General features: G+C 42.2%; 3 protein-coding genes across 8 annotated transcripts; 1 reads left to right on the top strand and 2 right to left on the bottom strand.

Moving 5' to 3' along the window:
- Nucleotides 1–385: 385 nt before the first annotated feature.
- On the bottom strand, nucleotides 386–13,340 carry LOC111845804 (C-Jun-amino-terminal kinase-interacting protein 4). 4 transcript variants are annotated; one of them, XM_023815472.2, is made up of 28 exons: nucleotides 13,189–13,340; nucleotides 12,049–12,421; nucleotides 11,678–11,872; nucleotides 11,376–11,496; nucleotides 10,654–10,724; nucleotides 10,494–10,570; nucleotides 10,351–10,393; nucleotides 10,089–10,255; nucleotides 9,330–9,571; nucleotides 9,187–9,244; nucleotides 8,927–9,079; nucleotides 8,527–8,569; nucleotides 6,988–7,112; nucleotides 6,836–6,889; nucleotides 6,536–6,664; nucleotides 5,614–5,752; nucleotides 5,189–5,281; nucleotides 5,058–5,105; nucleotides 4,793–4,934; nucleotides 4,223–4,268; nucleotides 4,034–4,114; nucleotides 3,881–3,948; nucleotides 3,340–3,488; nucleotides 3,059–3,230; nucleotides 2,857–2,970; nucleotides 2,672–2,767; nucleotides 1,961–2,053; nucleotides 386–1,796 (listed from the first exon to the last, which is right to left on the bottom strand). In XM_023815472.2, the coding sequence occupies exons 2-28, from the start codon at nucleotides 12,145–12,147 to the stop codon at nucleotides 1,687–1,689; spliced, it is 2,928 nt and encodes a 975-aa protein (XP_023671240.2). In that variant the 5' UTR covers nucleotides 12,148–12,421; nucleotides 13,189–13,340; the 3' UTR covers nucleotides 386–1,686. The 4 variants fall into 4 exon arrangements, with proteins under 4 accessions (XP_023671240.2, XP_023671244.2, XP_023671242.2 ...); XM_023815476.2 differs by having other exon boundaries at nucleotides 5,195–5,281; XM_023815474.2 differs by having other exon boundaries at nucleotides 9,330–9,568.
- Nucleotides 13,341–15,315: 1,975 nt separating this feature from the next.
- Nucleotides 15,316–17,080, bottom strand: LOC140592676 (transmembrane protein 100). The gene is made up of 2 exons (XM_072716622.1): nucleotides 16,759–17,080; nucleotides 15,316–15,961 (listed from the first exon to the last, which is right to left on the bottom strand). The coding sequence occupies exon 2, from the start codon at nucleotides 15,844–15,846 to the stop codon at nucleotides 15,430–15,432; it is 417 nt and encodes a 138-aa protein (XP_072572723.1). The 5' UTR covers nucleotides 15,847–15,961; nucleotides 16,759–17,080; the 3' UTR covers nucleotides 15,316–15,429.
- A 1,046-nt stretch (nucleotides 17,081–18,126) lies between these two features.
- On the top strand, nucleotides 18,127–24,211 carry rcvrn2 (recoverin 2). Of its 3 annotated transcripts, none has more exons than XM_023815433.2 (5): nucleotides 18,127–18,299; nucleotides 18,886–19,011; nucleotides 20,808–21,351; nucleotides 23,466–23,577; nucleotides 23,684–24,211. In XM_023815433.2, exons 3-5 carry the CDS (start codon nucleotides 20,971–20,973, stop codon nucleotides 23,770–23,772), a joined length of 582 nt encoding a protein of 193 aa, XP_023671201.1. In that variant the 5' UTR covers nucleotides 18,127–18,299; nucleotides 18,886–19,011; nucleotides 20,808–20,970; the 3' UTR covers nucleotides 23,773–24,211. The 3 variants fall into 3 exon arrangements, with proteins under 3 accessions (XP_023671201.1, XP_023671203.1, XP_023671202.1); XM_023815434.2 differs by lacking the exon at nucleotides 18,127–18,299 and adding an exon at nucleotides 20,233–20,452 and having other exon boundaries at nucleotides 18,359–19,011; XM_023815435.2 differs by lacking the exon at nucleotides 18,886–19,011.
- The last annotated feature ends 853 nt before the right edge of the window (nucleotides 24,212–25,064 follow it).

Here is a 25,064-nt window from a genome sequence, read left to right as displayed (position 1 = left end):
TTGCGTTGTGCTCTTTTTTCCCCCTCATCTTTTTCAGACTTGTTACAAAAAGTCTGAGTTTCACAGCGGCCACAATCAACTAACAAGCCTACAAGCCAACTGTCCTCATTGGTTATGAATGTTATTTGTTTAAGTATATGGGATGTAGATGTCACTAACAGTATTTGCTTGTAATATTTAAGACAAATACATTTCCAGTTTTATATATAAATATATATATATATATATATATAACTTTCTTGTGCACATCCTTTTATATTCTTTTAATGTATAGTTTGTTTTCAAAATGGAATGTTTTCATATTAATAAGTCACAATTTCATTACTGATGCCTAGTTCCAGTAATATCCAGACTATTACCAAATAAAAAAAAAAAACTGTACAAATTCTGAAAGAATACTGTATTTACAATAACTGTTTTCAGTTTCATGACTGATTGGATGTTACAATTAGACAACAGCTCACTGCAGCCGTAACATTGAAGTCAAACCATTACTCAGTTACATAAAACATCTTTGTTCCCACACCTGCTACCGAGAACTTAAATAATTAACTTAAAATAAAAGTAATAAAATACATCAGTAAACAAGACGGAACATTCAAGAAGAGAGGCACTGCCTATAAAGCAATGATGTTAATAATGCAAACCACCAGAGTGCCAGGACACACCAAAACGAAAAAGTGCAGAGCAGCTTTGTTCAGCATGTACAAGTAGTCACAAATGGTTCACAGTTGGGAAAAAAAAACGGCATGCGGAATAGACTTGGGCGGTATTACGGCATACCCCAGCATTTAAATCGCAAAGGTATTATTTTTTTAATACAGGCGCTCCTCTTTCAAATCTGATACGGAGCTGCGGTATCGAGGCGATGTATTGTAGTGCACAGCACGCGCCACCAGAGGTCAGACTACTGGTGAGAAAGATGGCGACTGCGAAGGGTAACAATAACACAGGATTAGTATTAAAAAAAAAAAAAAAGTAGCGGTGGCCATTCCGTTGGTTTGATTTTCATTGTATGGAGAATATTTGTGAACACTGTGCACTGTGTAACGTTACCTGAAAACACAGAAGTTGCAACTTTTTTTACTGATAAAAAATAGAAATCTAAACTGAACTTAGCAGGGAATGTAGCCAACAGCAATTATTTGGAAGTAGGAACGAAAGAATTTGTTTGTGCTGACCATTTGCTCGCAGGACTAATATTTAATATAATTTGCAGCAATCTTGCCCAAATTCTGATTAATTCAGATGAGCCCATTTAGGCTCTCGCTGATTCCGGAGTTTACAGTAGTCTACATGATTTTTGTTTTTTTTTTTTTATCATCATATACCGTATACTGGGGTACAATGTCTAGAATATGTGATGGTATGAAAAAAAATATACACCACCCAAGCCTACTGCTGATTCTCAGTAAAACCATTGATTTTCCTATAGTTACATTGTTGATGTAAAAGCAGGTAATGATGACATGTGATCTGTGCTCCTGCCCAAAAAGAAAAACTTCTACCATGTGACGAGGTAAAAATTGTATAAGAGCCAGAGACAAATGTCACTTGTAGATCATGTATTACTCTGCATGACAATAATCCAAAATGGAAATTCATGAAGTATTGCACACCAGTGCTCAGACTTCAGGTAGGCACACCTACAGGAGAGCTGCTGTGAGGGATTAACAACAGCAACCATTAGAGGGCGGGACTTGGAAGCGAGGGGGATGAGCTCTGCCAGATGATCATGTGACTGCGCTCAGAACGTTGAGGGACAGCTTCAGGCAAGCTATCGCTCCCATCGTCCCCTGAAGGAGAAAAGATTAAATAAACAGAGCCTCACACAGACCAAACAATAAGAAAACAAAGTTATTACATGAAGGTAGTTTCCCCATCTTAAATTATCTGCTGAAACCAAGAATCGCATGTAAAATCCTGTATCTACTGTCCATGTTGACAAATGCCGGCTTACCTATGCGGAAATTGATGTACCCCTCTCCTCCACTCAGAATAAGCCGGGAGGTGGAAACGGAGGATCCGCCAGTGGAGGGCAGGTTTAAGCAGCCTGAGGGAGAAACACAGACCATAAGCCTCAAAGATTTGTGGTCAAAGACAAAACAGGGAGGAGATGTGGAAAGCATGAGAGGCAGATTACCACTCCTTCTCCCGTAAGATTATTAAAAACACCACAGTGGAACCAGTACACTTAGGGGGGAAAAAAATTACTATCCTGCCACATACCAATTAAATGGTTTAAAAGAATACAGAATTCAGTAAAAACAAATTAATCACTATGCTGCCATGAGTGATGAAAAGTAGCAGTAAAAGTTCATGGTAACTTTCAAAGCCTAATTAATTATTAATTTGTCACCTCCAGGCCACCATGGTAGATTGAGTTCTTCCACAATGTTCCATCTTCCATGACACTGATTTAGACTTGGAGCAAAGTGATAAACCCAGTACCTTTAACCATTCACCCTACTATAGGATCAGCTGGATTATGCAGAAATAATCAAACTGGTGAATAAATCAGAAGCACCATTAAAACGTTGGATTTCATTACATAACAGAACACTGGGACCCCAGAAAAATCTACGAATAAACTGAAGGAATGACATCAAGGCAAGAGTTGAATTAAGGTAAATCAGCTATAAAATGAACACACGTGGAGAGATTGACAGACCTGGGGTAGAGATGATGAATTTAACAGCCTGACGGTGTCCATGGTAACACAGCTGAGCTCCAGCCAGAGTGCAATATGGGATAGAGGCCTCAGAACCTGAGAGGTGAAGTGTGACACAGAACAAGATGAACTGGGCAAGTCCTATCACGTTTAAAAATAGAGACATTCCAGCCTGGAATACTCACTGAGCAGCATTGGGATGGAGAAAATGGCGCCACTGCCAGTTCCCACCCATAACCGGCCACAGATGACAGCTAGAGATGAGATCTGTAAAGGAGAGAGTGAAAGGAAGGCTGGGCCTGGAAGGGAAGACAGCAAGAATCACATTAGACCTGAAAGACTGACGACAGCAGCATAATGCAGCAAGGACACAGTAAGAGCTTTAACCTAGTGTTTTCGTTACTAAATGGGCCAAGTCCACTTCTTGCAGGGGCCGACAGCTTGCCCAGTCGAACAGCCGGAGGGTGGTGTCCAGCCGACATGCGGCCCACACCCCGCACGCCACCGAGCCCAGGAACCGCACCTGCTGCTCATGGTGCTCCGAAACGCTGAACGTGTGCTGGAAGGTGAAGGGCGGTGAGCAGTGAGGGAAGTGCCAGTGGCCGGAAGTGCAGGTGACATTGCCGTGAATGCAGTCGGGGCTTCTGCCAGCGTACCACAGCCCTTACCTCCACTTTACGCCCCTCTATAGCAACAACGTGGATCTGGTTCCAGTATCCGACCCACAACCGATCCCCTCGACCCAGGACACAACGGAGGGGCTGCACTGGAGATGATCCCAAGACCAACAGTTCCCGAGACTGCAGATCCCAGTCATCTGTAATTCACACATCTCATTAGGATTCAGACTGTCGATCTTCGGCAAAAGCCTGAGTAAAACATGCAGTGAAAGCCAAGTTCACTCTATAGCTAATAGATGGTTTGGTGGATCTGCATTCGCTTAACCAGACCCCACAGGGCTGAACTGCAATCTCCGAACGCGTCGTGTTACACAACAATGCCCCGTCTGTAGGATGTCAAGGATACAGGAGGCCGACTATTCACACCAGAAGAGGTGAGAGCTATTCTATTCCCCTCCGAATAAAGTCATGGAGCAACATGGCGGAATCCCGGCATGATTAACTGGATCATTCGGGGTGGGTAAAACGAAAGCCATGCATGTCCATTTGAGCACATCACCATGATAGTGAATGACAGATTAATACATACCAGAACTGCGACTGAAGAAACAAAGCGACCCATTGGCTAATCCAGCAATCACATGACCCTGAAAATACCTGCAAAAAGGTATAAAGCGACAGGAAGGCTTTACAAACATTATACACACAATAATCAAATGGAAAAACAAGAATGGTCACTCACGTTAGAGAGTGCACTCCTTCAGAAAGAGAGATCGACTGCAGACAGCGCCTCCTAGCTGTGGATGCTGAGTGAACTAAAATGCTATCAAACAAACACACACAAGACAAAGGTATGTAATACAGCAGCCGTGCTGCAACAGACTGTTCCAACGTATGTTATATCAAACTTATATTAAGATCAGCATCACACCTTCCATCCTGAGTGCCGATCCACACCGTTCCTGAGGAGTCCCCTTCTACACAGTGGAAAACACATTCATACCGGATTAATAACCTATAGCGTTATGAATGGTGTCCGTGGTTGGTTATTATGCAACACAATTATAAGTTACCTAAACAATATTATGGTTGATTAAAAGCAACTCTCGATTACCAAAGCAGGACACGTTCTCTAGTGGTAGCCAAAACCAAAGGACATTGTGATGTTTTAAAAACTGCTCTTGAACAACAGGACCACACTGAGGCCTATAAAAAAAGCCTATTGTAGCTTAAGCCAAGTGTTTTAACAGTGTGCCATCGATCTAGACATTTCATATGTTCATGCAGAGCCAACAAGCAGCTTAGATAGCCACCTAGGGTACCAGCTTCTGGGGGGGGTGCCATCTTGCCAGTGAATTTCACCGTCTCAGACAGGGGGCATCAGCTCTGAGGCTTGCCCTCATTCGCTAGGGCTGGTACTGGGCTCATGCATGCAAACTAATGGCACAAGGCAGTTCCCACAGTTCCCATTATCTGCACGGCCTGCAGCATGCGAACTGACCAGCAGGGGGCACAGCACAGAGACAGAGTGCAGGGGAGGTGGGCGGGAGGCTGAACTGATCCAGGACAGTGTTGGAGCGTGTGGGGTCGATCACTGTGACATCACTGCTGGAGGCGGGGCCAGAGATGACCCACACCGAACACTACCAGGATGAAAATGAATGGATGGTGAGGCTTGATTGTGGACATCAGATGTTATGGTGCCAAAGGCGTACAAGACTCAGATCTTAGTCCATGGTAATATCACGACAAAGTGGGATCATTACCATGAGGTCACCCGATATCTCGGGCGTGACGGCCGTCGCACACGCCAGCTGTGGGAACAGAATGTAAAGGTCAGACCTGTTTCCAGTGCCACATGGCGATCAGCTGTAACAGGTATTCACCCCTAACTCACGGGCACCTTGGCACTGGCGTCCCTCTGGTCTAGCAGTCGCAGCTGCACTAGAACGGGCACATCCTTGGGCTCGGGTGGAGCACCATTGCCAACCTGCAAGTCACAATCGTGAAGTCAGTGAAATAATTACCACATATAGAAACGCGACACTGCAATGCAACCTTCCAGAAAGAAAGAAAGCCTGAATCAAGATCCACCTGCAAATGCATGCCATTTCAGTGGCACACAAACCCAAAAGGAAATGAGAACAGTGAAAGGGGAACGTGCGCTTCGAGAGAACTCCATGACATCATTTTCAGACAGTTCTGTTCCTTGTTCGTCTGAATCCTCCAGAGAGTTCAAACTTCTAATTTCGTTCATCCACCTCAAAAAGGCTTTACTGTGTTTTTAGGATGGAAGTGTTGGAGGATGACGTCTGGGATTACCTGCGAGCTCGTCTGCGGGATAGGCATGCTCCAGCCGTGAATCTGTCGTTTACCCAGAGTGCTCCACACGTGCGACCGGATGTCTCGGTACAGCTCCTTTCTCCTGACCCGCGGGGACAGGGTGGAGGGCGGGGCACCGCTGAGAGATGGGGGCAGTGGACAAAGCGTGAGGACTGCTGCTTACTCGCTGGAAGCCTAACCACACTTACGCCTAGTCGCGTCCTCCGCATGCAGTACTGCGCCAAAGACTTAGGCAGTCACAGGAAATGTCTAAAGCTATTTATCTGCATAATAAGCATGTCGGCTCAGAAAACAAATTTACATTAGCACATTAATTTGCATGACACAAAAATTTGCAGAAATTTCTTCTGTTCTCCAAATTACTCCTCAAGCATGACTACAATAACTTCACTCCATTTCCCAAACCTCTCCTGAGGGGCACCAGTCATGATAGATATAGAATAAAATCTATCTATCATGACTGGTGTTTCTATTTTTTTATTATTTCACCAGTAGCTCACTTAATGTAATTAAATGGGAAAAAAAAGTTAATGAGATACTGATTAGCCATACAAAGTGTGTTAGTGATCGCATCGAAATACATGAGCAAATACACGAGGATTGTTGCTACAAATACTGGGGTGACTTTCTCAGGGGTTCTGAAGAGGCTGAGACAGCCTTACCCCAGCATGAAGGTCATTTAAACATTTTCTTTGGCAGCCTAAGATTTTTGCACAGCACTGTGTTTGAAATTGACTATTTATGTCTCCTGTATATCACATTGAACAAAAGCATCTGCTAAAAGAAGAAAGTAAATGTAAATGTAAGCTAAAATTGAAATTCACCCTAACCCAAGCTTAATTTGCTTTGCCCCCAGCCCTCACACCAAGGTGCAGCTGCACACCCACAAACGTTCGCTTACTCAGTCTGAGTCTGGCTCACGGCCAACTGCTGCCGGTGGCTCTGCTCCGCCATAATCGAGGGGGGGCCACCCAGCAAGCCAGGGGGGGGTGGGAAGGGGTCCTTGGTCAGGCCAAACAAGCGGTTAAACCTGACAGTTGGGGGGGGGGGGGTACAGGGCAGTTAGTTACCTTACAGGACCCAGAAATGAAATGTGTGAAAATCCCAACCACAGACAGACACTTAGAGTGTCGTCGAGAGTCATGGGACTCACACCTGACATTCTGATATGGTGCTGAAGGAGCAGGATCTCCTGTCTTACCTCCTCCACACGCCTGTCCTCCTCTCCTCAACACTTCTGTCCTCCTTGGAGGGCCTAATTGTGGACAGACCAAGACACCAACTCAGACCAATCCAAGTTTGGGGGGGGGGGCTTACAGAGCTCCCACTGGGCGGGGCAGTGCAGTCACGCACCTGTGAGCCTGTGACCTTCGTATGGACTCCTGCAGCTCAAACAGGCGCTCCTTATACTGGTTCTTCTCCATCACCACCCGTGCCATTTCCGAGCGGGAAAACCGGCGTCCGGTGCCGGGCAGGGACTGCAAGAGAGACGGGGGGGGGGGGGGTCGCGTCACAGAAACAGGAAGTGACACGTGGTAAGTGGCTGAGTACAGTGTAGATGACAAAGAATACACACACGCACACGCACGCACACGCACGCACACACGGCAGCCCCCTCTTATGCACGGGGGTATATTCCAAGACCCCCAGTAGATACCTGAAACACAGAAAGTGCCGAACCCTAACCCATATAAACTGCCCAGCCAAAAAAAAAGTTGCCTTTTGAATTTATATCAGCAAATACTTAGGAGCCAAGGACTGGATCATTATTACAGTCCAGCAACGTTATGCAGCAATAAAGCGAAGTCAGCTGAGTACCTGAATCTACTGAATGGCCAGGTTACACCTTCATCCATCATGAATGGATTTTTTCTTCCCTGTTGGCATGGGCATATTCCAGGACAAGAATGCCAAGATTCATTGGGTTCAAATTGTCAAAGAGTGGTTCAGGGAACATGAGGAATCATTTTCACGTACGAGTTGGTCACCACAGAGTTGTGACCTTAACCTCATAGAAGGTCTTTGGGATGTGCTGAAGGAGGCTTTCTGGAGTGGTTCAACTCACTTGTCAATATAGGATCTCAGTGAGAAATGAATGCAAATCTGGATGAAAATAAAGGGTGAGATGTTGCATAAGCTTGTGGAAACAATGCCATGGCAAATGTGCGCCATAATCAAAGCTAAAGGCAGTCCAATTAAAAACTCAAATGGCGACTTTATTTAGGCCAGGCAGTGTATATTATGCTTTTTAAATTATACATACATTGAAAATTCAAAGTTATTTGTCGTCATTGTCGACACACCACACCATACAGTGCACAACAATGAAATGTGTCCTCTGCATTTAACCCATATGTGACATTGTGACATAGCAGGGGGCAGCTAATTCAGCGCCCCAGGGAGCAGTACCATGCTCAGGGTACCTCAGCAGTACTTTGCTGGTGAGGGATTCAAACCAGCAACCTTTCAATTACAAGCACACTTTCCTAACCATTAGGTTACCACTGCATAGTTCTGATGAAGTTTAACTGATAAATTAGACACAAGAAGAAAATAAGAGAACAATGCTTGAACCTGAGCTCTGCAAAACCACGGCAGTCGATCTGATATCTGAGGCGGCTACCAAGTGACTAAGGGGAGGGTAGCGTAGTCAGCGTGGATACGCTGCACAAAGGGGTGATTCACGCCTTGGGCGGGATGGCGTGAGAGTTCATCACGCTACTCAGAACAGAACAACTTAGAGTGTATAAATAGTTTATTTCTGGAATTTTCCATGTAATATTTTTGGACCGCAGTTGACCACAAGAAACTGAAACTGTGAATACGGGGGAGGACTACTGTATTATATTTATAAATAATATTTTTAAATTTGTGTGTGTGTGTGTGTCTCACCTCTGAATCTTCTCCAGGATTTTGTTCCAGTTCTTTGCGAAGTCTATCAGGAGAAATAATAGTAAATTAAGAATAACATATGAAACAACCTGCTAAATTAACCACCTTAAAGCAAATTAGTAACAAGCCATCCAATGCAGGGACACTAGGGGGCACTTTTGAGTCACAAATTCCCCTCATCACAAGTACAAGGAGCAAACTGGAGCACCAAGAGGAAACCCATAAACACAGCGAGAACAAACCAGACACAGAGCAAGGGGCAGGAAATCTTATCCACAAGAAGAGAGGTGTAAGGTTACAGCACCACCTAGTGAGCAACCATGCCATAAACGAGTAGTCAGGAAGAGCTGAACACACTAATCACAGCATTGTGCACGTCAGCAAAAGTCATTCGCCTCACCGTTTGACCTCTTCCTCCAGCTCCTTGACCTTCCCCTCCAAACGCATGACAGTTTCACGGTACGATGCCAGCTCGCAGCTCAGGGAAGCCCTCTCACTGGTCAGCTCCTCCACGCGGCTGATCAGCGCTCTACGGGCACCATCAATCAGTTCGCTGGGCAACAAGGGAAAGGAGTAGAGAGGCTTGTGCTATCGGGAAGGAGGCCACGCCCTCTGTGAAGCCAGCATCTCACAGTAACAGCACTGAAGAAGCGCTCATACTTGGTACGTTTCAGTTCCTCATATTGGGACAGGATGCCCTCTTGCTGGTCTACACCGCCTGTGTGAAAAAGGAAGCGATGTCAAACAGGTCTGGTGGCCCCAGCTGAGCAGATACATGCTGATTTGACCTCCCACCACCTCACCTCGGACACTGGCCCCCCGGTCCACGCTCTCCACGTAATCTTGACTCAGTTCAGACAGCTCGGAGAAGACCGAGTCAGTGTTCCTCAGCTCCCATTCCAGGCTCTCTCCGTCGTCGTCGTCGTCCTCCTCCTCCTCCTCCTCCTCCTCCTCCTCTCCATTGTTGCCCCCCACATCTCCATTTGCCTGCCCGCCGGCCTCATGTTCCGTCCCGAGGTCGCTCACATTCCCAGGTTCAGCTCTGCTGGGGGGAGGGGCAACATTCTGGAATAAAACTTGTGTGCATCACAACGCACCTCGAAGATGTTACCTTCACACGAGAAGACCCTTACCATGCATGGGATGTAACCGCAGGCTCCAAGAATACAGTGTAACAAACTAAACATTCATCTCTCAATGCATACAACTTGCTGATTTTATGTAGGAGGTCATGGCAGACCTACCGACGCATGGCTAAAGCGATTTCAGTTCTGCTCTTGGTGACAGTGCAGGCATAAGAAAAATAAAACCAACTCAACTTCCTCCATGATGCTATTTACACATTTCTTTTGCACAAATTCAGTTTGATATCATGATTCTTCACCCTGTACTCCCAAATACCAGCACATTTAAGTGCTCTCGTTGCATGTTCGTATCTCAAACTAAAAACATAAAACTGCGTGCTGCCTTCCAAGCCAAAAACAGTGGTTTGGAGCTGGGAAAGCTCCCAACCTGCTCTGCTGCTTTCCAGATCAGGGATGAGCTTCGCGGGCAAACGGTACCTGGCTTCAGCTCGGCGATCCACCTCCGCCAGCTCAGGTGTGGAGTTGATGATGGCTTCTAAGAAGGACGCAGCACCCGCCCCTCCATCCTCACCTACTCGTCTGTCCTCGGGATTGAGGGGCTCCAAAAGGCGGCGATCTGGGGGAGTTTCTACTCTCGATTTCACCTGGAAGAGCCCAAGGACAGCAGACGGCACACAGGGAATTGATTGTCACTCCGAATATTTGTAATAGTTTACAGATGTTAGGTTTTTCGAGTTACCTGCAAGACTGAAGCTTCAGAAGGCTTTGAATGGCCAAGGGGACTACAAGGACAATTTAGGACAGAAAAATAAAAGCAAATTATCAGTAATAACCTGGGGGGAAAAGTAAAAAAGGCATGAATACAAGGAAGAAGCGAGTTACCTTCTGGGAGACAGAGAGCCGTCTCCCCTCTCCGAGTCCCTCCTCCTCTCCAGAAGGTCCCGGTAACTGTGCAGCAGCTTAGCAGAGGGAATAAGCCACTGAAGGTTAGCGGCTTTTTAAAGCGCTCCTTTTTTAAAAAGAGGGGAAATGGGCAGCTCACCTTATTATGTGTGTGTTTCAAAGTGCTCAGGTCTCGAGCCAGGATGGATTTCTGCTCCTCCAGGGCCACCACTACAATAATTTTAAACAATTAAAGCCCGATTCCCATCTGGCTCTTTTGCACTAATCGTCATGTGGGCACCTTAATTTCTCTCGTTGTTGCCAGATCTGTTGTAACAGCTCTGTTCGGTTTCTGTGACCACTGACACCATAATGAATCCCTTGTACTTGTGACGTACAGTGATTAATGAGGACTCTGACACAGCTTGGGCGACCCCTGTCTGTACAGCGGGCATTAAACAAAATGGACACAGAACAATCACCTAAAAAGCTAAAACTGGTAAGTACACTCAAAAATCCAAAAAGTCAGAATCCGGTTTACAACATCACCAAACAGATCAATACAAAAAGCATCAGGAAAAAGGAAACGCTCACACCACCTTTCTGTGGCATGGAATTACCCTACCTGAAGTTTTAACAGCGTTCTTAACAGAAAGGGCCTTGTGGCTGTAATTACGCATTTGAAACGGTCCTTTTTACTTAAGAGTCCAAAGACTCAAGTTATAAGACAGAAAGAAAATATGAAGAAAATAGAGTGTGTGTGTGTGTGTGTGTGGGGGGGGGGCTGTATAACAGAGGCCAGTAATACAAGTGACAGCGTGTGTCAAAAAAAGGATTAAAAGGCAAGAAAAGCAGCAGAAATGGACAGAGCGCTAAACTCACACTGGTCAGCCTGCTCTCGCGCTTTTCTCTCCAGCTCTCGCTCCCTCTGCCCTCGCTCCTTCTCCCTGCCCCGCATCGCCCTTCGCTCCTGCTCGAATTGGTCATCCAGCTCCAGGTACCGCTGAAAGAAACAGAAGACAACTTCACGCCATGAAGAGTCAGGCGCCCCATTTCTTGTGACGTTCTCTCTGGTGCCCCCTCAAAACCCTCGATGTGGTGAGCCCGCCCGACCTGTCGACGTCTAAAAGGACCCATGGCATCCCGACAGTCAGCAGAAGCAGCCCACGCCTCACTTCCCGTACCTCCTGGCTCTCCTTGCGCAGGGCTCTCTCACTCTGAAACCTCTCCAGCAGCTCCTTCCGCTCCCCCTTCTCCCTCTCAGCCTCCTCCTCACTCTCCTTCAGCTGGGCCCGGCAGCTTGCCAGCCCCTCCAGGACCCACACCAGAATGGGCACCAGTGGCTCCACTGCCTCAGGGCCGTGGGCTTCGATCACGGACTGCAGGCAAGGGTGAGAGAGGTCCGCGTGACGGGACGGGACAGGATGATGGGGACCGGCAGGTCACGGGGTGACAAAAACAAGCTATGTGAATGCTGACCCAGGCATTGTTCCGGAAGCCAGAGGGGCCACACTCACAGCAGCCTTGGGTAGTTTTGCTGAATGCAGCAGCTCACCTGTAGCTCAGAGTAGACCTTGCCAGCCTCCTCGCTCACAATCTCAGGGTCCAACTCCAAGTCGCCAGCAGCACAGAGGATGCTCTCGCTGAACTCCATCCTTAACCCCTACTCAGCTATTTAAATTACTTCCACCTCTAGAAATATGAGGTTTTCTAACAGTGCAACTGGTCCTCCCAGTTCGCAAACATTCATAAGTATCTATAGACTATGGATCTACATCTCTTTACTTGACTTGCATGGTTCCCCAGTTGACAGGGCACTCCTCTTGACAAATTTCTCCATTGCAGTGTACTTACAAAAAGTCCCTGAAATTAAACTCACAAACTAGCTAATGATGTGTCGGGCGTGGTGGTGGGATTGGGCGCCCATTCTGAAAAAGGAAGCACACAAAACCATATTTGCTCTGCATCGGGGACACCTCGCCATACTTCCATTTTCAACCAGTCAGGCTCCTCTCTAACCTGGGAAGGCCAGACTCCCTAATCTGGCATCCCTCCTAACCAGATAAATTTGCATACGATATTTCGCAGGTTACCACAACAGCTCGGAGTAGATTCCATTCCTTGCGTCAGTGTCAGCATACCATTCAGAGTGCCATTTTATTGTAGTAAAAGTTAACCATGGATACAAATGACGGCAGGGTACATATTTTCTGGCGCCCATGTCCACTAACTTGTCTGATTATTTTGGGCGACTTGAGCAACGAGTTTCATTAATCTTATATAAGAATAAAATAGAGTCCGCATCAATTACATGGTATACAGTTTCGTTTGTTGGAAATTCTGTCATCGTTATGTAACAGGAGTTATGAGCTATACTTAGGAAGATCGCATATAAAAAAATAAAACAATTTAGCATAAAAACCGCATACAATGTGTAGATATGCAGCCTGATACAACAGTATGCGAATGAGACCCCGTCAAAACACACCAGCGCAAACAAGCAGAGGTATGTTTAAATATACGGGTCAAGCACTGACCTTAAGTAATGACGGACTACCGCACACGATATGAAGACATAATATCAAACACAAGATCGCTAACAAAAATAGCACTAAAAACACCTTAATCGACATGTACTAAAGAACTACCAAACCGTAAAACAAGAAGCTTCCTCTTCGATTACCTCTCAACTCACCTCTTACAGTCCCAATACGTGCGGGATATTTTTCGTTAAAAATACAAAACTTCAACTTTTTCTTCCAGGTATAATTATTGTCCTTACTTTTTGAGAGGATATCAATTTCTCAAACAGAGTTTAAAGAAGGGGGGGCGTGCGTTCGCATTATGACTGTGATTGAAAGACGTCAACAACCAATCAAGATCCTACAGATGACCAATCAAGCCAATCGCGTCGTGGGTGGGCGGGACCAAATCGCTCCTGAATTAACCGAGAAAAAAAGTTTCCTGAAACTTGAATACAGACACGTGACGCGAAAAGGCTCAGCGTGTCATGTGACGTAAATTACCCCAAGCCCAATACCTGTCTGAATTATTGACGTGGCCCTGGTAATTTCATGGGGGATCTTGATGTTGTATCGAAATTATGCGTGGATGGCTAGAAACAGTTTATTTCTATTACAGTCGTTTATATTTATATATGTATATATAGTTTACGTATTGCATATTTATATTGTAAGCATAAACCAGAAACGTTTGCAGAGTTGTTTTGTGATGTAGCAGCTATTATTAATTAACCAATGCTAAAGGTCGAAAAGATGTATGTTTAACTTTACTGTCTTTTATAGCTGGTAAATACTGAACAGATGTTAGACAGAAGAAGTTATAATCAAGAAGAAGAAATCATTGACAATTCATGCAAACAAACATTCAATATATAATTAAATATAAACAATATTGTGACAACATATAACGTAGGTATTTGTGTTACAGTTTACAGAAATCAAGTGTATAGTTTTTTATGGAACACTAGGGGGCGACAAACACGCACATACACAGCGCATTTACTCATCGGCAAGATTCTATATAACTGGCGATGACACTTCGACATTATAGTAATCTCAACAGACAGGACGTGTGTCGTCCCCCCCCTCACAGTATTTAATTTTTATTTTGTTTTATTTGTCCTTTATTTTACCAGGAAGGTTCGATTGAGATACAATATCCCTTCTTCCAGGAAGTCCTGGCAAAGATGGCAACAAATAAGAAAAATAAGACAAATGTTTTATATACATACACACAGAGATGATTAATATAAACACAAACTAAAACACATACAAACACTCAAAATCTCCAAAAAAAATACATAGAATAAAATGAATTTATATGAAACAATGACACTGTTCTTTAAGCTCATATCATTCACCCCCCACCCATGCAAAAAACTCCAGACAGTTGTATTTAAATTATTTCGTTGCCCCCCCATTGAGTCTACTGACACTGAATGGTACTTGGAAGCAAACTATGGTTATAAAAGATCAAAGTATGTCTACGATACTGGTTTTAAAGGTAGTAAGTTAAATGATTGCCTTAAGGTACAACGTCGTGCATGTTCCATTCTTTAGTTATTACTTACTTGTCATCTTTACAAACTAAATTATTTTATTCCCTCGTACATAATAGTTTGTCTATAAAATGTAACCAAAATAAAATTATATTTTGAAAAGAATGATAAAAGAACACTAAAGTTAGAGTGAGTTAAAAGTAAGAAGAGTCTGTAATGCCGTTTGATCGCTTCTGTAAGTATTAAAAAGGGAGAAAACGATCGCTTAACCCGTATCACAGGAAACATTTAGTCTTTTTCCCTGTTACATTCTTGTTTGATTAAAACCGCTGATTAGAAAAGGGAAGGGGGATATTCATTTTGAAAAACAAATAAGACTAAGTATATTACTTGGGTAAAGCACCGTTTGTTTATCAGAGACATTGTCAAGCATGACGTTCAATAATAGCAGTAGCCTGATCATGAGTTCAACTCTATTTAGTAATAAACAAGCACAAGTTTTTTTTTTTTTTAAACTTTTTTCTCTTTTTCTCGGATATTGCCGTGTCGCGGTCCCCTGACGGGTCAAAACTTTCTTGGAGAATTTTCTTTACTTGATTGTGTCTTGATCTGGTTCATCGTCCAGGTTTTTGAACCCGTCTTGGAATGTACACACAAAGTAAGATGGAGAAAATGCCCGAACAGTGAATACTGTATGAATAAACTGTTTGCGTTCAGTGCAGTTGGCAACTAAAAAAAATAAAACAGGACCGTGTTACATTCAATAATAGGGTTACTATTATTGAATGTAACACGGTCCTGTTTTTTTTTTTTTTTTTTTAAAAGGCATATGGCATCTAATCGACTGTAGTCTAAAGACGTGTAGACTATGGCAGGTGTGAAGCAGTGTAAAATTTTATAATGTAGCCTAAACATTTATACAGTAACTGTCTTCACACAACCGGTGTTCCTCTCATCCACCATCACGACTTTTCCCTCGTCATTCCCCCAGTCAATGACTTGTTTCTTTTTATTGCTGTAGCGGTAACCAGCAACTCCCAGCACCATCGCTAAGCTAAGAGACAGGATCACCAGTCCCAAAGCCAGCAGAGTGGAAACTCCGTGTTTCTCTGCCTTCTGGTCCCAAATGCCGAGCAGGACCACGCTGACGCCGATCAGGGTTCCCCAAACGCCGAAGGCCAACAGGCAGGATCCACAAGTCAGCTCAGCACCCCCCGTCACCACGGTGATGCCTGCCACAGAAACCACACCATCGGGCAAGATCACCGCCTCCGACCGGGTGTCAAATATCACGGTGGAAGGAGGTCGTTCAGAGAGGCTGCAGTTTGACATTGTTTTTCTGTAGGCTGGTTGACCCTTCTCCACTAATCTAATTGGTTTGTTTCTTCTCAAAGAGTTTTTTAATAAGTGCCTTGACCTCTTTCTGTTATTGTCTGTGTATCCAGTCCTGTTTCACAAAGAAAGTAATTCATTATACACTTTAAAAACCATCTGTAATCAATAGATTGAGGCACATTGGAGTTGTATGATTTAACCACAGTTCTCCATTTCCATAAATTTAGAAAACTCACCACACATTTGTGTAGACAAAACAAAATAAGTACTACTCTCAGGTGCAGAAGAAATGTTACGTTTACAAGAAAGCATTGTAAACACCAAATCACCGAGGCGCCGTTCCTTTGTTATTAAATGCCTTAATTTCTCTGGTATGCCCATTAAATCAAAACCATCAACCCACACGTTTTGATCAAAAGAACTGAGTAATACGATTTAGTAAGTTGTGCACTATTAAATAGTTATGCCGTGCTTAATCAATACCTTTATTATGAAAAAGATACTTTTGCTGATTAGTTATTTAAAAATATATGTAATGTTTACGATTATGACAGCAACGTAACAGCAGTTTAAAAACCATCTCTGTTTTGATTTTATTTACCCCCTGCTCTCCTGAAGGACATTTAATCAAACAGTATGGGTGGGCTTTGCGTTTTGTCTGCATGCCAAATGGATAGATATTTAGGCCCTGTGTTATTACACCAGTGTCCATTTTCCAAAATAAGTTTTATTTTAGCTCAACAGATAATAATAAACAAATAATATGTATTATATAGATAATCTTTCATTAAAGCAGAAATATTTTTGTACGTTCCCAAATGAACATGCAGTTGCAGTTATCAGTAATTATGTATGTAAAATATATACATTTTAAAAATGTGATTAATTATGTAGCTTTTGAAACAATACCTTTATTTTTTCTGTTGATGCTGATATCCAATCCAAGAATGGAGCATTTAAGTGATAAAATCCAGCAATGAGAAAGAGAATAATTATATTAAATTAAGCTGTAGAAAAAGAATAGCTCAACACACGGATTCTCCTTTTATAAAGCTGTCTTTACTGAGTGTGAAGGCAAACAGAATGGAAGTTACGAGCTCCCAGCTCTGGCCTTTATCAGCTGAGTCACAACCTGAGGCAGACAAGCTCTGTTTTTGTTATTCTAACTATCGTTTGTTTGTTTCTATCACTCAATTCCGTGGGAAAGTCATGTCTGTCATTATGTGTCATTACAACCCATTAACTAGAATTTATCTACGGCCCCTAGACCCTCCGCTCCCTTCCTTCTCTGCCTCCCTCTTTCTCCTCGATTGATATTGGTGCTTTGGCGAGGCCGTATTGTTTATTGTTTCACTAGGAAATGGCACAGCCTGTGGGTGTTTCCACTTAATATTTTTTTCACTGTTTCTTCCATCGCTAATGTTAAATCTGAAAAACAGATCTTAAGATCAATTCACTTTGGCTGTAGCAATTCAGAGTCTGGTGTACATTTGTTCAAGAACTGTTTTGAAGCACAATATTAAATCTGCCTCTCTGTGGTTCTCTGTCAACCGACGTGCACATAAATGTATCCTGCTTTGTTCTAATCATTCCTTGTTTGTTTTTCTACTTATCTATTGTTTTGTAGAAGGGCAAATTATTTAGTAGTTGGGTAATTAGTTAGGTAAACATAGGTAAACAAAGTGTACTTAGTCTGTCGTTTATTTTACGCAACTCTGGATATACATAACATGCATGTATGTTGCTTTGTGCCATTTACTAGTCGTAAGATGTACAAAAACGTATTAATTAACCCAAACAGTATTGCTTTGTTAGCTTATGTCTTGGGAGATGATGAAGTGTTTTTCTGGGACTTTTACCCACAATCCCTTGCAGATGTCCAACTCATTTCCCATAGTGCCACTGTACAGATGTTTCCATGTGTATTTCTGCTTAGTGTTTCTTCATCAAAATTTTATATGGCACCTTGTGTGGGCAGGTTTCAACCAGGGTGCTACCTTTCAGTGAACTCTTATATTTAATTTAAAGACACTGCAAAGACTTCAATTAATAATTAATTTTTAATAATTCATTTAATTACAGTCTATTAAATGCACGTCGGTGTGTATTATCTCTTCTCAAACACGTCAATTGAAAAATTATTTATTAATTTTCTGATCGAGCCTTTTTTGACAATTATTTTAAAATTATATTCAGTATGTGGGGGGGGGGGGGTCACATGATCATGTGTGTGTGCACGACAAACACACAGCGAGACCTAGAGGAAACCCAATATAAGGTATGTGGAACAAAGACTTTTCGACTGGAAGCCCTGGGATGGCGACAGCAAGGGCAGCCGTGTGGCAAGAGTGACAGACATTACCCTTCCAGCCGTAGCTACCGTGTCTGTCCTCTGACGTTAACGTAATGGTAGGCTGCCTGGCCAGGATTTAACATCGTAATCTGCTGAGGTAAGATATGTGAGATGTTTGGAGGTATGTTTGCCCAGTCATTTGGTGTCGTTATGCTTGTAATATACTTGGGAGGCCGTGCTTTATGAAATGTGAGAGCTGATCAGTTTGGCTGTCACACATTGGGATAAGTAAATGTATGTGAGTTCATTTCAGGCATTTAAACATTTAGAAGGACTTGTATTACACCATATCATATTTTATTATGCTGACACGTTAATAATATAGTTACATGTGAATGGCACCCAGACTGAAACCTCAAGAGAGGAGTTGAGAGGCTGTAATTTTTTATTTTATTTTTGGTGGGAGCAGTGATGTCATTGGTTTAGGACAGATAATCCAATACAGGGTGAATCTCTGAGTGTATTTATAGACTAAGTAATTGTCCTGTAGAAACAATAAGAAAGAACGGGGAAAGAAAACACACAGGTGGGGGTGCAAGTTAAAGAAAGAGGGCCGGTACATGGATGCATTGAGTGGAAAGAGTTTGTGTAAAAGGAGCTGAGGGAGGAGGAAAATAAGGAGCGTCCGCGGAAAGGTCTAGCAACACGGAGACGTTGGGGGATGACAGTAAATATATTGGCAGTTCGACAGGTGGATTAACAGATTGGGATCCTGAGAGAGGTTCTTCTTCCTTGTCCAAATCCTGCTAATGAATTACAGGGCTTCCTTAGCAGCACAGATGGTGAGAAGCAGCAGAGGAATGTAAGGGGTAAGCAGAGATTAAAGCTGGACATGTCTATTTCAGGCATGACTGTGCTCATCATTTTCTGTTAAAAGGTTCTTCATATAGATAACCTGGAAATTAGCTACCTGTTGTTGATGTAGCTAATCCAGGTCGTCCTTGATAAAAAAAAATTAAAATGTCAATTTTTTTTGCATGAAAATATAACAATGATACATCATCTATGTGTTTGTTAAACCCAAATTAAATAAAATGACGAAGTGAGAGAAATATTATCAATTTTTATTACTGCAGTTCAAAATACCTGATACCAGACAAGAAGGAAGCAGAGATGCTTGTCTACTTGATTGAATGTGCAGATGGCAGCTAGACTATGATTAAAGACAAATCAGATAAGCTCATTTCAAGTTCTGAAGTCAAGACAGAGAATAGATTCTTGCTAACCTTAAATAATTGTATCCACTGAATTGGGAGGGGGTGGGAACAATGTTTGATACCTGCTGTGGAGGGTCTGGAAGTAAACAATTAATGTGCTTTTTGTGTGAATAGACCCGTATAAAGTAAGGTTTCCATGGAAAACATGCTAAAAGTTAGCTTAACCAAAGCAGATGGCACTCTTCAAGGTTAATTATTTGTTGATGCTGGTGTTTCCTGTACAAAGTCATGAAACAGATGTTGCAAACATGTTATTATCTGTATTATGTAATAAGCTATGCTCGGTGAGGCTAAATATTTCTTTTAATTCTTAGTGATTGTCTATACCTAGTTCCTAATGCCTTAAATTCACCAATTTAATGTCAAAATAGTCTTGACACTATTACTGGTAACGGGGTAGGGTGTGATACAGAACTAATTCCAGTACACCATAGGACACTAGGAAATACAACAATACCTCATTCGGGGCTTTAGTGACCCCTTAATTATCATTGGCATGTGGAAGGATTAAGCAGCAATACTTTACCTAGAAGGTTACAATGTTACCCATTGAGCCACAGTATTGCCTATTTTTAATATTTTTATAGTAAAATTAATTTTAGACCAAATATGTATTTTTCATAAATAAAAACCAAAACCAAACCAAAAACTTCCTTTTGATCATAGTAATGTTTCTTCATTTTGATTTTCCTAGCTGCTAAGTTTCATACTTTAGCACTTATTCAGTGCCTTTAATTAGCTTTGCGTTTCTCGCGTCTCTCATTGTTGTCACTCTGAGTGTGAACATTAGTCACTCTTTCATTACGGGGCCAGTTATGTGACACAGCTTTCAAATGGACCGAGAGCACTTTTGATGGCAGCACACAGGCAGAATAAGAAACTGGAGGTTAATTGAGGTCTTGAAGAGGCTCAGTCACTACAAATCCTGGATAACCAACTTAAGCCAGCCATCAGAAATAGGCTCCTGATTCTCCCTTCTCCTACCACCATCCTCAGTCCAAAACCCTCACTTTTGTTTCACCTCCTGACTCTGGTAGGTTCAGTTCGGCTCTTCTGTCATACTTTGTGTCAGACGTTTCTTTCTCCTCTCTCCTATAGGCATTTTTCCTGCCATAATATTTTGTTTTCTGCTCTTCCTTTATTTATCTATTTTATTGTTATTATATCCTTCTCTGAAATTTTAGATTATCTCCTTTCCTCTTTAAGGCTGTATCTCTTGGACAACATCTTCTTTCATACTTCTCTACAGTAGCTAGTATGTGGTAATTGGATTTTGGCCATTTTATTGCCTCAAGCAGTTTCCTGATTCCTGGTCACGTACACAGACATGAACCGCGTCTGTTTTTGTGTGTAGTGAGCATTGTTAATTATTGGAATTTGCTTTGCAGAGACCATTGAACTGTGACATATTTTTGGAAGAGAGAATTTGCAGAAGAAAATAAAGATTGAGTTTTGAATCCCAGTCAAAACACTGTGCTAAATAAACTCCAATAACTAGAGGGCAAAGTTCTACACACGATACACTCATAGTGTTTCTATCCACCAAAGAAGATGGGGAACACAAAGAGCAGCGCCATGTCCAAGGAGATCCTGGAGGACCTGAAACTCAACACCAAGTTCTCGGAGACAGAGCTATGTCAGTGGTACGATAACTTCCAAAAGCAATGTCCGTCAGGCCGCATCTCCCCCAGAGAGTTTGAGAAGATCTACGAGCGCTTCTTCCCGGACAGCGATGCTAAGACCTATGCTAAACATGTTTTCCGTTCCTTCGATACCAACGATGACGGCACGCTGGATTTTAAGGAGTACATCATTGCCCTGCACCTCACCTCCTCGGGGAAAATGGCACTCAAATTAGAGTGGGCCTTCTCACTCTTCGACGTCGACAAGAACGGCTACATCACCAAGTCAGAGGTGACTGAGATCTGCCAGGTGAGTTGGGGGCCACATGGTTAAGTTTCCATTACAGCAGAGATGTGGACCAGATGTGTTGTACTGTAGGTGTTACAAGCAAGATTCTACTAAAGCGACTCAAGGCAGCCAGAAACATCTGACACCTTCTTTACCTGGAATTAAGTCAGTACCAGAACCAAAAACCAAGAAAATTACAGTTAAATAATAAGACAAAATCTATTTATCTATTTGATTCAAATATAAGGATACATTTTAATTTTGATTATATGCACAATTCAGTACTATTCAATATTATTTATTTGTTTGCTTTAGCTATAAGCTGTTACTTTGCAGAAACTAAAACACTGGATAGGGATCTAGTACTAGCTATCAAGGTGGTACAAATCCAGATAACCATAGTGTCAGTCTTATAATACTACACAAAGTCAATCCAATCATAGTGCACAAAGTTAATCTAAAGTTAAAGTTAGCTATCATGCTCACGGCCGGCTTACACAATTCCTGGGCTCAGGACAAAATTATGGGGCTCTGCGCTCTCCTGCCCCCCAGACACTGGGTCTGCCCACATTTGTCTGCGTCAGAGAAGGAACAGGAATTATAATGACATGCATAATGTAAAATGTTTCTGCTACACCTGCAACAAGGATTTCCTGCCAAGAGTCATTTTAAACATTTACAGACGGTCAGAGTCCATCGTCCTCCCCAAGAAAAAGGAAGGAGAAAAGCAGATGAAAAAAAGAAAAATCACACCAAAGTCATTTACTTAATATTTAACCCAGGGGTCTCCTGGAGAGCTACCATCCAGTAGGTTTTATTACTTGGCTTCTGATGAGCCACACCTGTTCCTGGTATTTAGGCCTACATGAGGTGTGGCTCATCAGAAGCCAGGTAGGATAGAAAACCTACTGGACGGTAGCTCTCCAGGACCGGAGTTGGAGACCCCTAGGTTAACCGGTCTATAAACACGGTGTATGTAGCATCTAAAATCGGCATCACTTAACCGGGGTGAATAAAAGCCGCTGGGGAAATTCCCGAACTCCTTATGGCCAGTCCGCGCCTGCTGTTTTTCTAATTTAAGTCACTTGATTAGAAAAATACATTAAACGCTAAACATAGTTAACAGCCGAATCCAGAAAGAGTGAATATTCTCTTCCATCTAGTGGTATACCACGTGCACTGCATCTACGGATCTACGGACATAAACATTTTGACTTCAAGCTATCTCGCACATTAAAATATTTAGCCGAGGCACCCATTTCGCAATGCAAGAGAAAAAAAAAAGGGGGGGGGGGGTTTATATAATATACATGATGATTACATAATCTACATTTTCTTTTTCGAAATACCACTAGGCCTGTATTTTTCCAACTCGAAAAAAAGTATCCATAACATTGTACGGAATTTTTTCCACTGTTTCAATGTTGTTTATTAATTGCGTTTTTCTCTTTAACTTAATAATACAGACTTCGCATTTCGGTTTTAAGGTGGTGCCCTTAAATTGTGAGCAATATATGATTAATTGGTTAATGAGAGTTTTTTTAAAAAAGGAGTCAAAATTACTGTCTTGTTTATGCTTATGTTATTTTTACTACGGCGTTTTTATTTTGTTGCAAATGTGAAGTGCGTTACAAATAAAATGTATTAGGCTATCTTCTTATTATTATTATTATTGTTATTATTATCATCATGATCATTGTAGTATTATCATTTATTATTAATAATATTAACATTTAAAAACGATATCAAAATACAATTTTTACAAATAATAATTCCAAAAACGTTAAAAAGACACCATAGCTGCTTTGAAAACGTATCGGAAAGAGTTGTACTATCATAAAATATTAAAACAAAAAATATCCTAACTTGTTTAAAATCTTATATTTGGATCTTGTAATTATTTAAAACGGTCTTCACATTCATAATACAGTCGTTTTTTCCACCAGTTAAACCAAAGTAAAAAAAAAAAAAGTCTGTTTCATAAACAGATGTGATTTTCCCAATCCGTATCAAGGTGAACAAAACATTTGAAACAAGATAAAACGATGCAAACAGCCTAAAATAGTACAGAGAAGTTCAGGGAAGTGTGACAGTGCTGCACTCCGTTTTACATACTCTTCTCTTTTATCCACAAGGCCATTTTCAAGCTAATCCCTAAGGAGGAGCAGGCCCAGCTACCGGAGGATGAGAATACCCCAGAGAAGCGGGCCAACAAGTTATGGGGCTACTTTAATAAGGCCGACAATGGTGAGTACAACTTGTGTCAATGCATATGTAATGTTAAATAAGCATTACCTTTGCTCTAAGGGTGCCAGGAACAACATGGAACTGTTGGATTTCTTTTCTCCTCTAGATAAGTTGGCTGAAGGCGAATTCATCAAAGGAGTAACGGAGAATGAGGATGCCCTCCGCCTCATTCAGTACGATCCTGTAAAGAAATAAACCCCGCCCCAAATTTGAATTTCAAATTGTGTCTATTATAAAGTTGTGTAGTGTGTAGTCCAGCATCTTAACATGTAGAATCATTGCTGGCCCTCGGTTTCTTTCATTTTTGGGAATAACTTTGTACATTATTAATGCATACTGACTGCTGATTGGGAAATGTGACATACAAAGAACAGTGAAGCCGTTTCATGACATCGTTGGTGTTTCATCGTACTATTAACAACATCAGTCATGGTACAATATGAACATAATTTTTTAACTTTTTAGTAACTAACACCAGACCCAGGCTACCAGTTATCTAGTATTTGTTTAGCTGGAGTTTTAATAAGGACCTTGACCTACCATCAGCTTCAGGGCCAGTCAGTCCTATAGGCGACAATGACGGCCACCAATTGTGCCGACTTCTCAGGAGGTGGCAACTTGCTAGTGACAGTTGGGGGGGGGGGGTTCTATAAAGGGAGGGAGGGGGGGGGGGGGTTCTATAAAGGGAGGGAGGGGGGGGGGGTTATTGGTGCCTCCTAAGAAGATGCCACCCTGGCCAGTTGCCATGCCTGTATCTGCCACTGCTCGTGGTTGGATGTGGGGCACCAGTAATGATGCTCATCTAGAGAACCACAGGAACCAGGACCAGCACTAATCACATTTTATGGTTTCGAATGTCCTCAGCAACTCTAAAAAGTGTAAATGTCATGAGGGATTTAGTTATGTGCATGGAATAAATATCTGATGTCTGACAATAAGTGAGTAGTCTGAAACGAAAATACAAATGATTTTTACAGCCAACAGATATTACGTAATCATTACATTTTCTGCCATATCTGTTAGTGGCATTTGACATTTTTGTATTTGTGTTTGTTTTTGAACATGTATTACATATGAAATAAATATTCTCCAAAAAAAAAACCCTGCACATAGTGTCATGAGGGCATATAAATTTATAAGTAATTGTGTTTAGGTCACACATAATCTCCACCTCTTTCTTAATCTGCCTTTGATCCTGTGGCAGCTGAAATTAAGCAGTACATTCAGACCCTTTTTGCTGGATTTAACACACAACTTACTTCTGTGTTTTACACACTAAAAGCAGAAGTATTAATTACCCATCTCTTATTTATACATAATCTGGATTATCTCTTGGTGTCCAATTTTTCCATTTCTTTGCTAGTTTTATTCAAACATCATTTCTTTGCATAAACAAATAAAAAATAAATGTGAACGGTCATGTTCTAAATTGTAGTCAAGCTGTGGAAATTCAGTGTAAAAAGGAACAACAGAGTAGAGTAAAGGGA

The sequence above is a fragment of the Paramormyrops kingsleyae genome, chromosome 9 (assembly GCF_048594095.1).
Source record: "Paramormyrops kingsleyae isolate MSU_618 chromosome 9, PKINGS_0.4, whole genome shotgun sequence".
Taxonomy (NCBI): Eukaryota; Metazoa; Chordata; class Actinopteri; order Osteoglossiformes; family Mormyridae; genus Paramormyrops; species Paramormyrops kingsleyae.
The sequence above is the reverse complement of the archived record's forward strand: the minus strand, read 5'-3'. Positions and strand labels throughout refer to the sequence as shown.

Coding starts and splice junctions, on each gene's coding strand:
- rcvrn2 (XM_023815435.2), top strand. CDS start 20,971: ATGGGGAACACAAAGAGCAGCGCCATGTCCAAGGAGATCCTGGAGGAC. Junction 21,352..23,465: donor AGGTGACTGAGATCTGCCAG/GTGAGTTGGGGG, acceptor TTTATCCACAAG/GCCATTTTCAAGCTAATCCC. Junction 23,578..23,683: donor CTTTAATAAGGCCGACAATG/GTGAGTACAACT, acceptor TTTCTCCTCTAG/ATAAGTTGGCTGAAGGCGAA.
- LOC140592676 (XM_072716622.1), bottom strand. CDS start 15,846: ATGTCAAACTGCAGCCTCTCTGAACGACCTCCTTCCACCGTGATATTT.
- LOC111845804 (XM_023815472.2), bottom strand. CDS start 12,147: ATGGAGTTCAGCGAGAGCATCCTCTGTGCTGCTGGCGACTTGGAGTTG. Junction 9,080..9,186: donor GAGGAACTGAAACGTACCAA/GTATGAGCGCTT, acceptor CTTGTTGCCCAG/CGAACTGATTGATGGTGCCC. Junction 5,282..5,613: donor TCCCGCAGACGAGCTCGCAG/GTAATCCCAGAC, acceptor TGTGACTTGCAG/GTTGGCAATGGTGCTCCACC.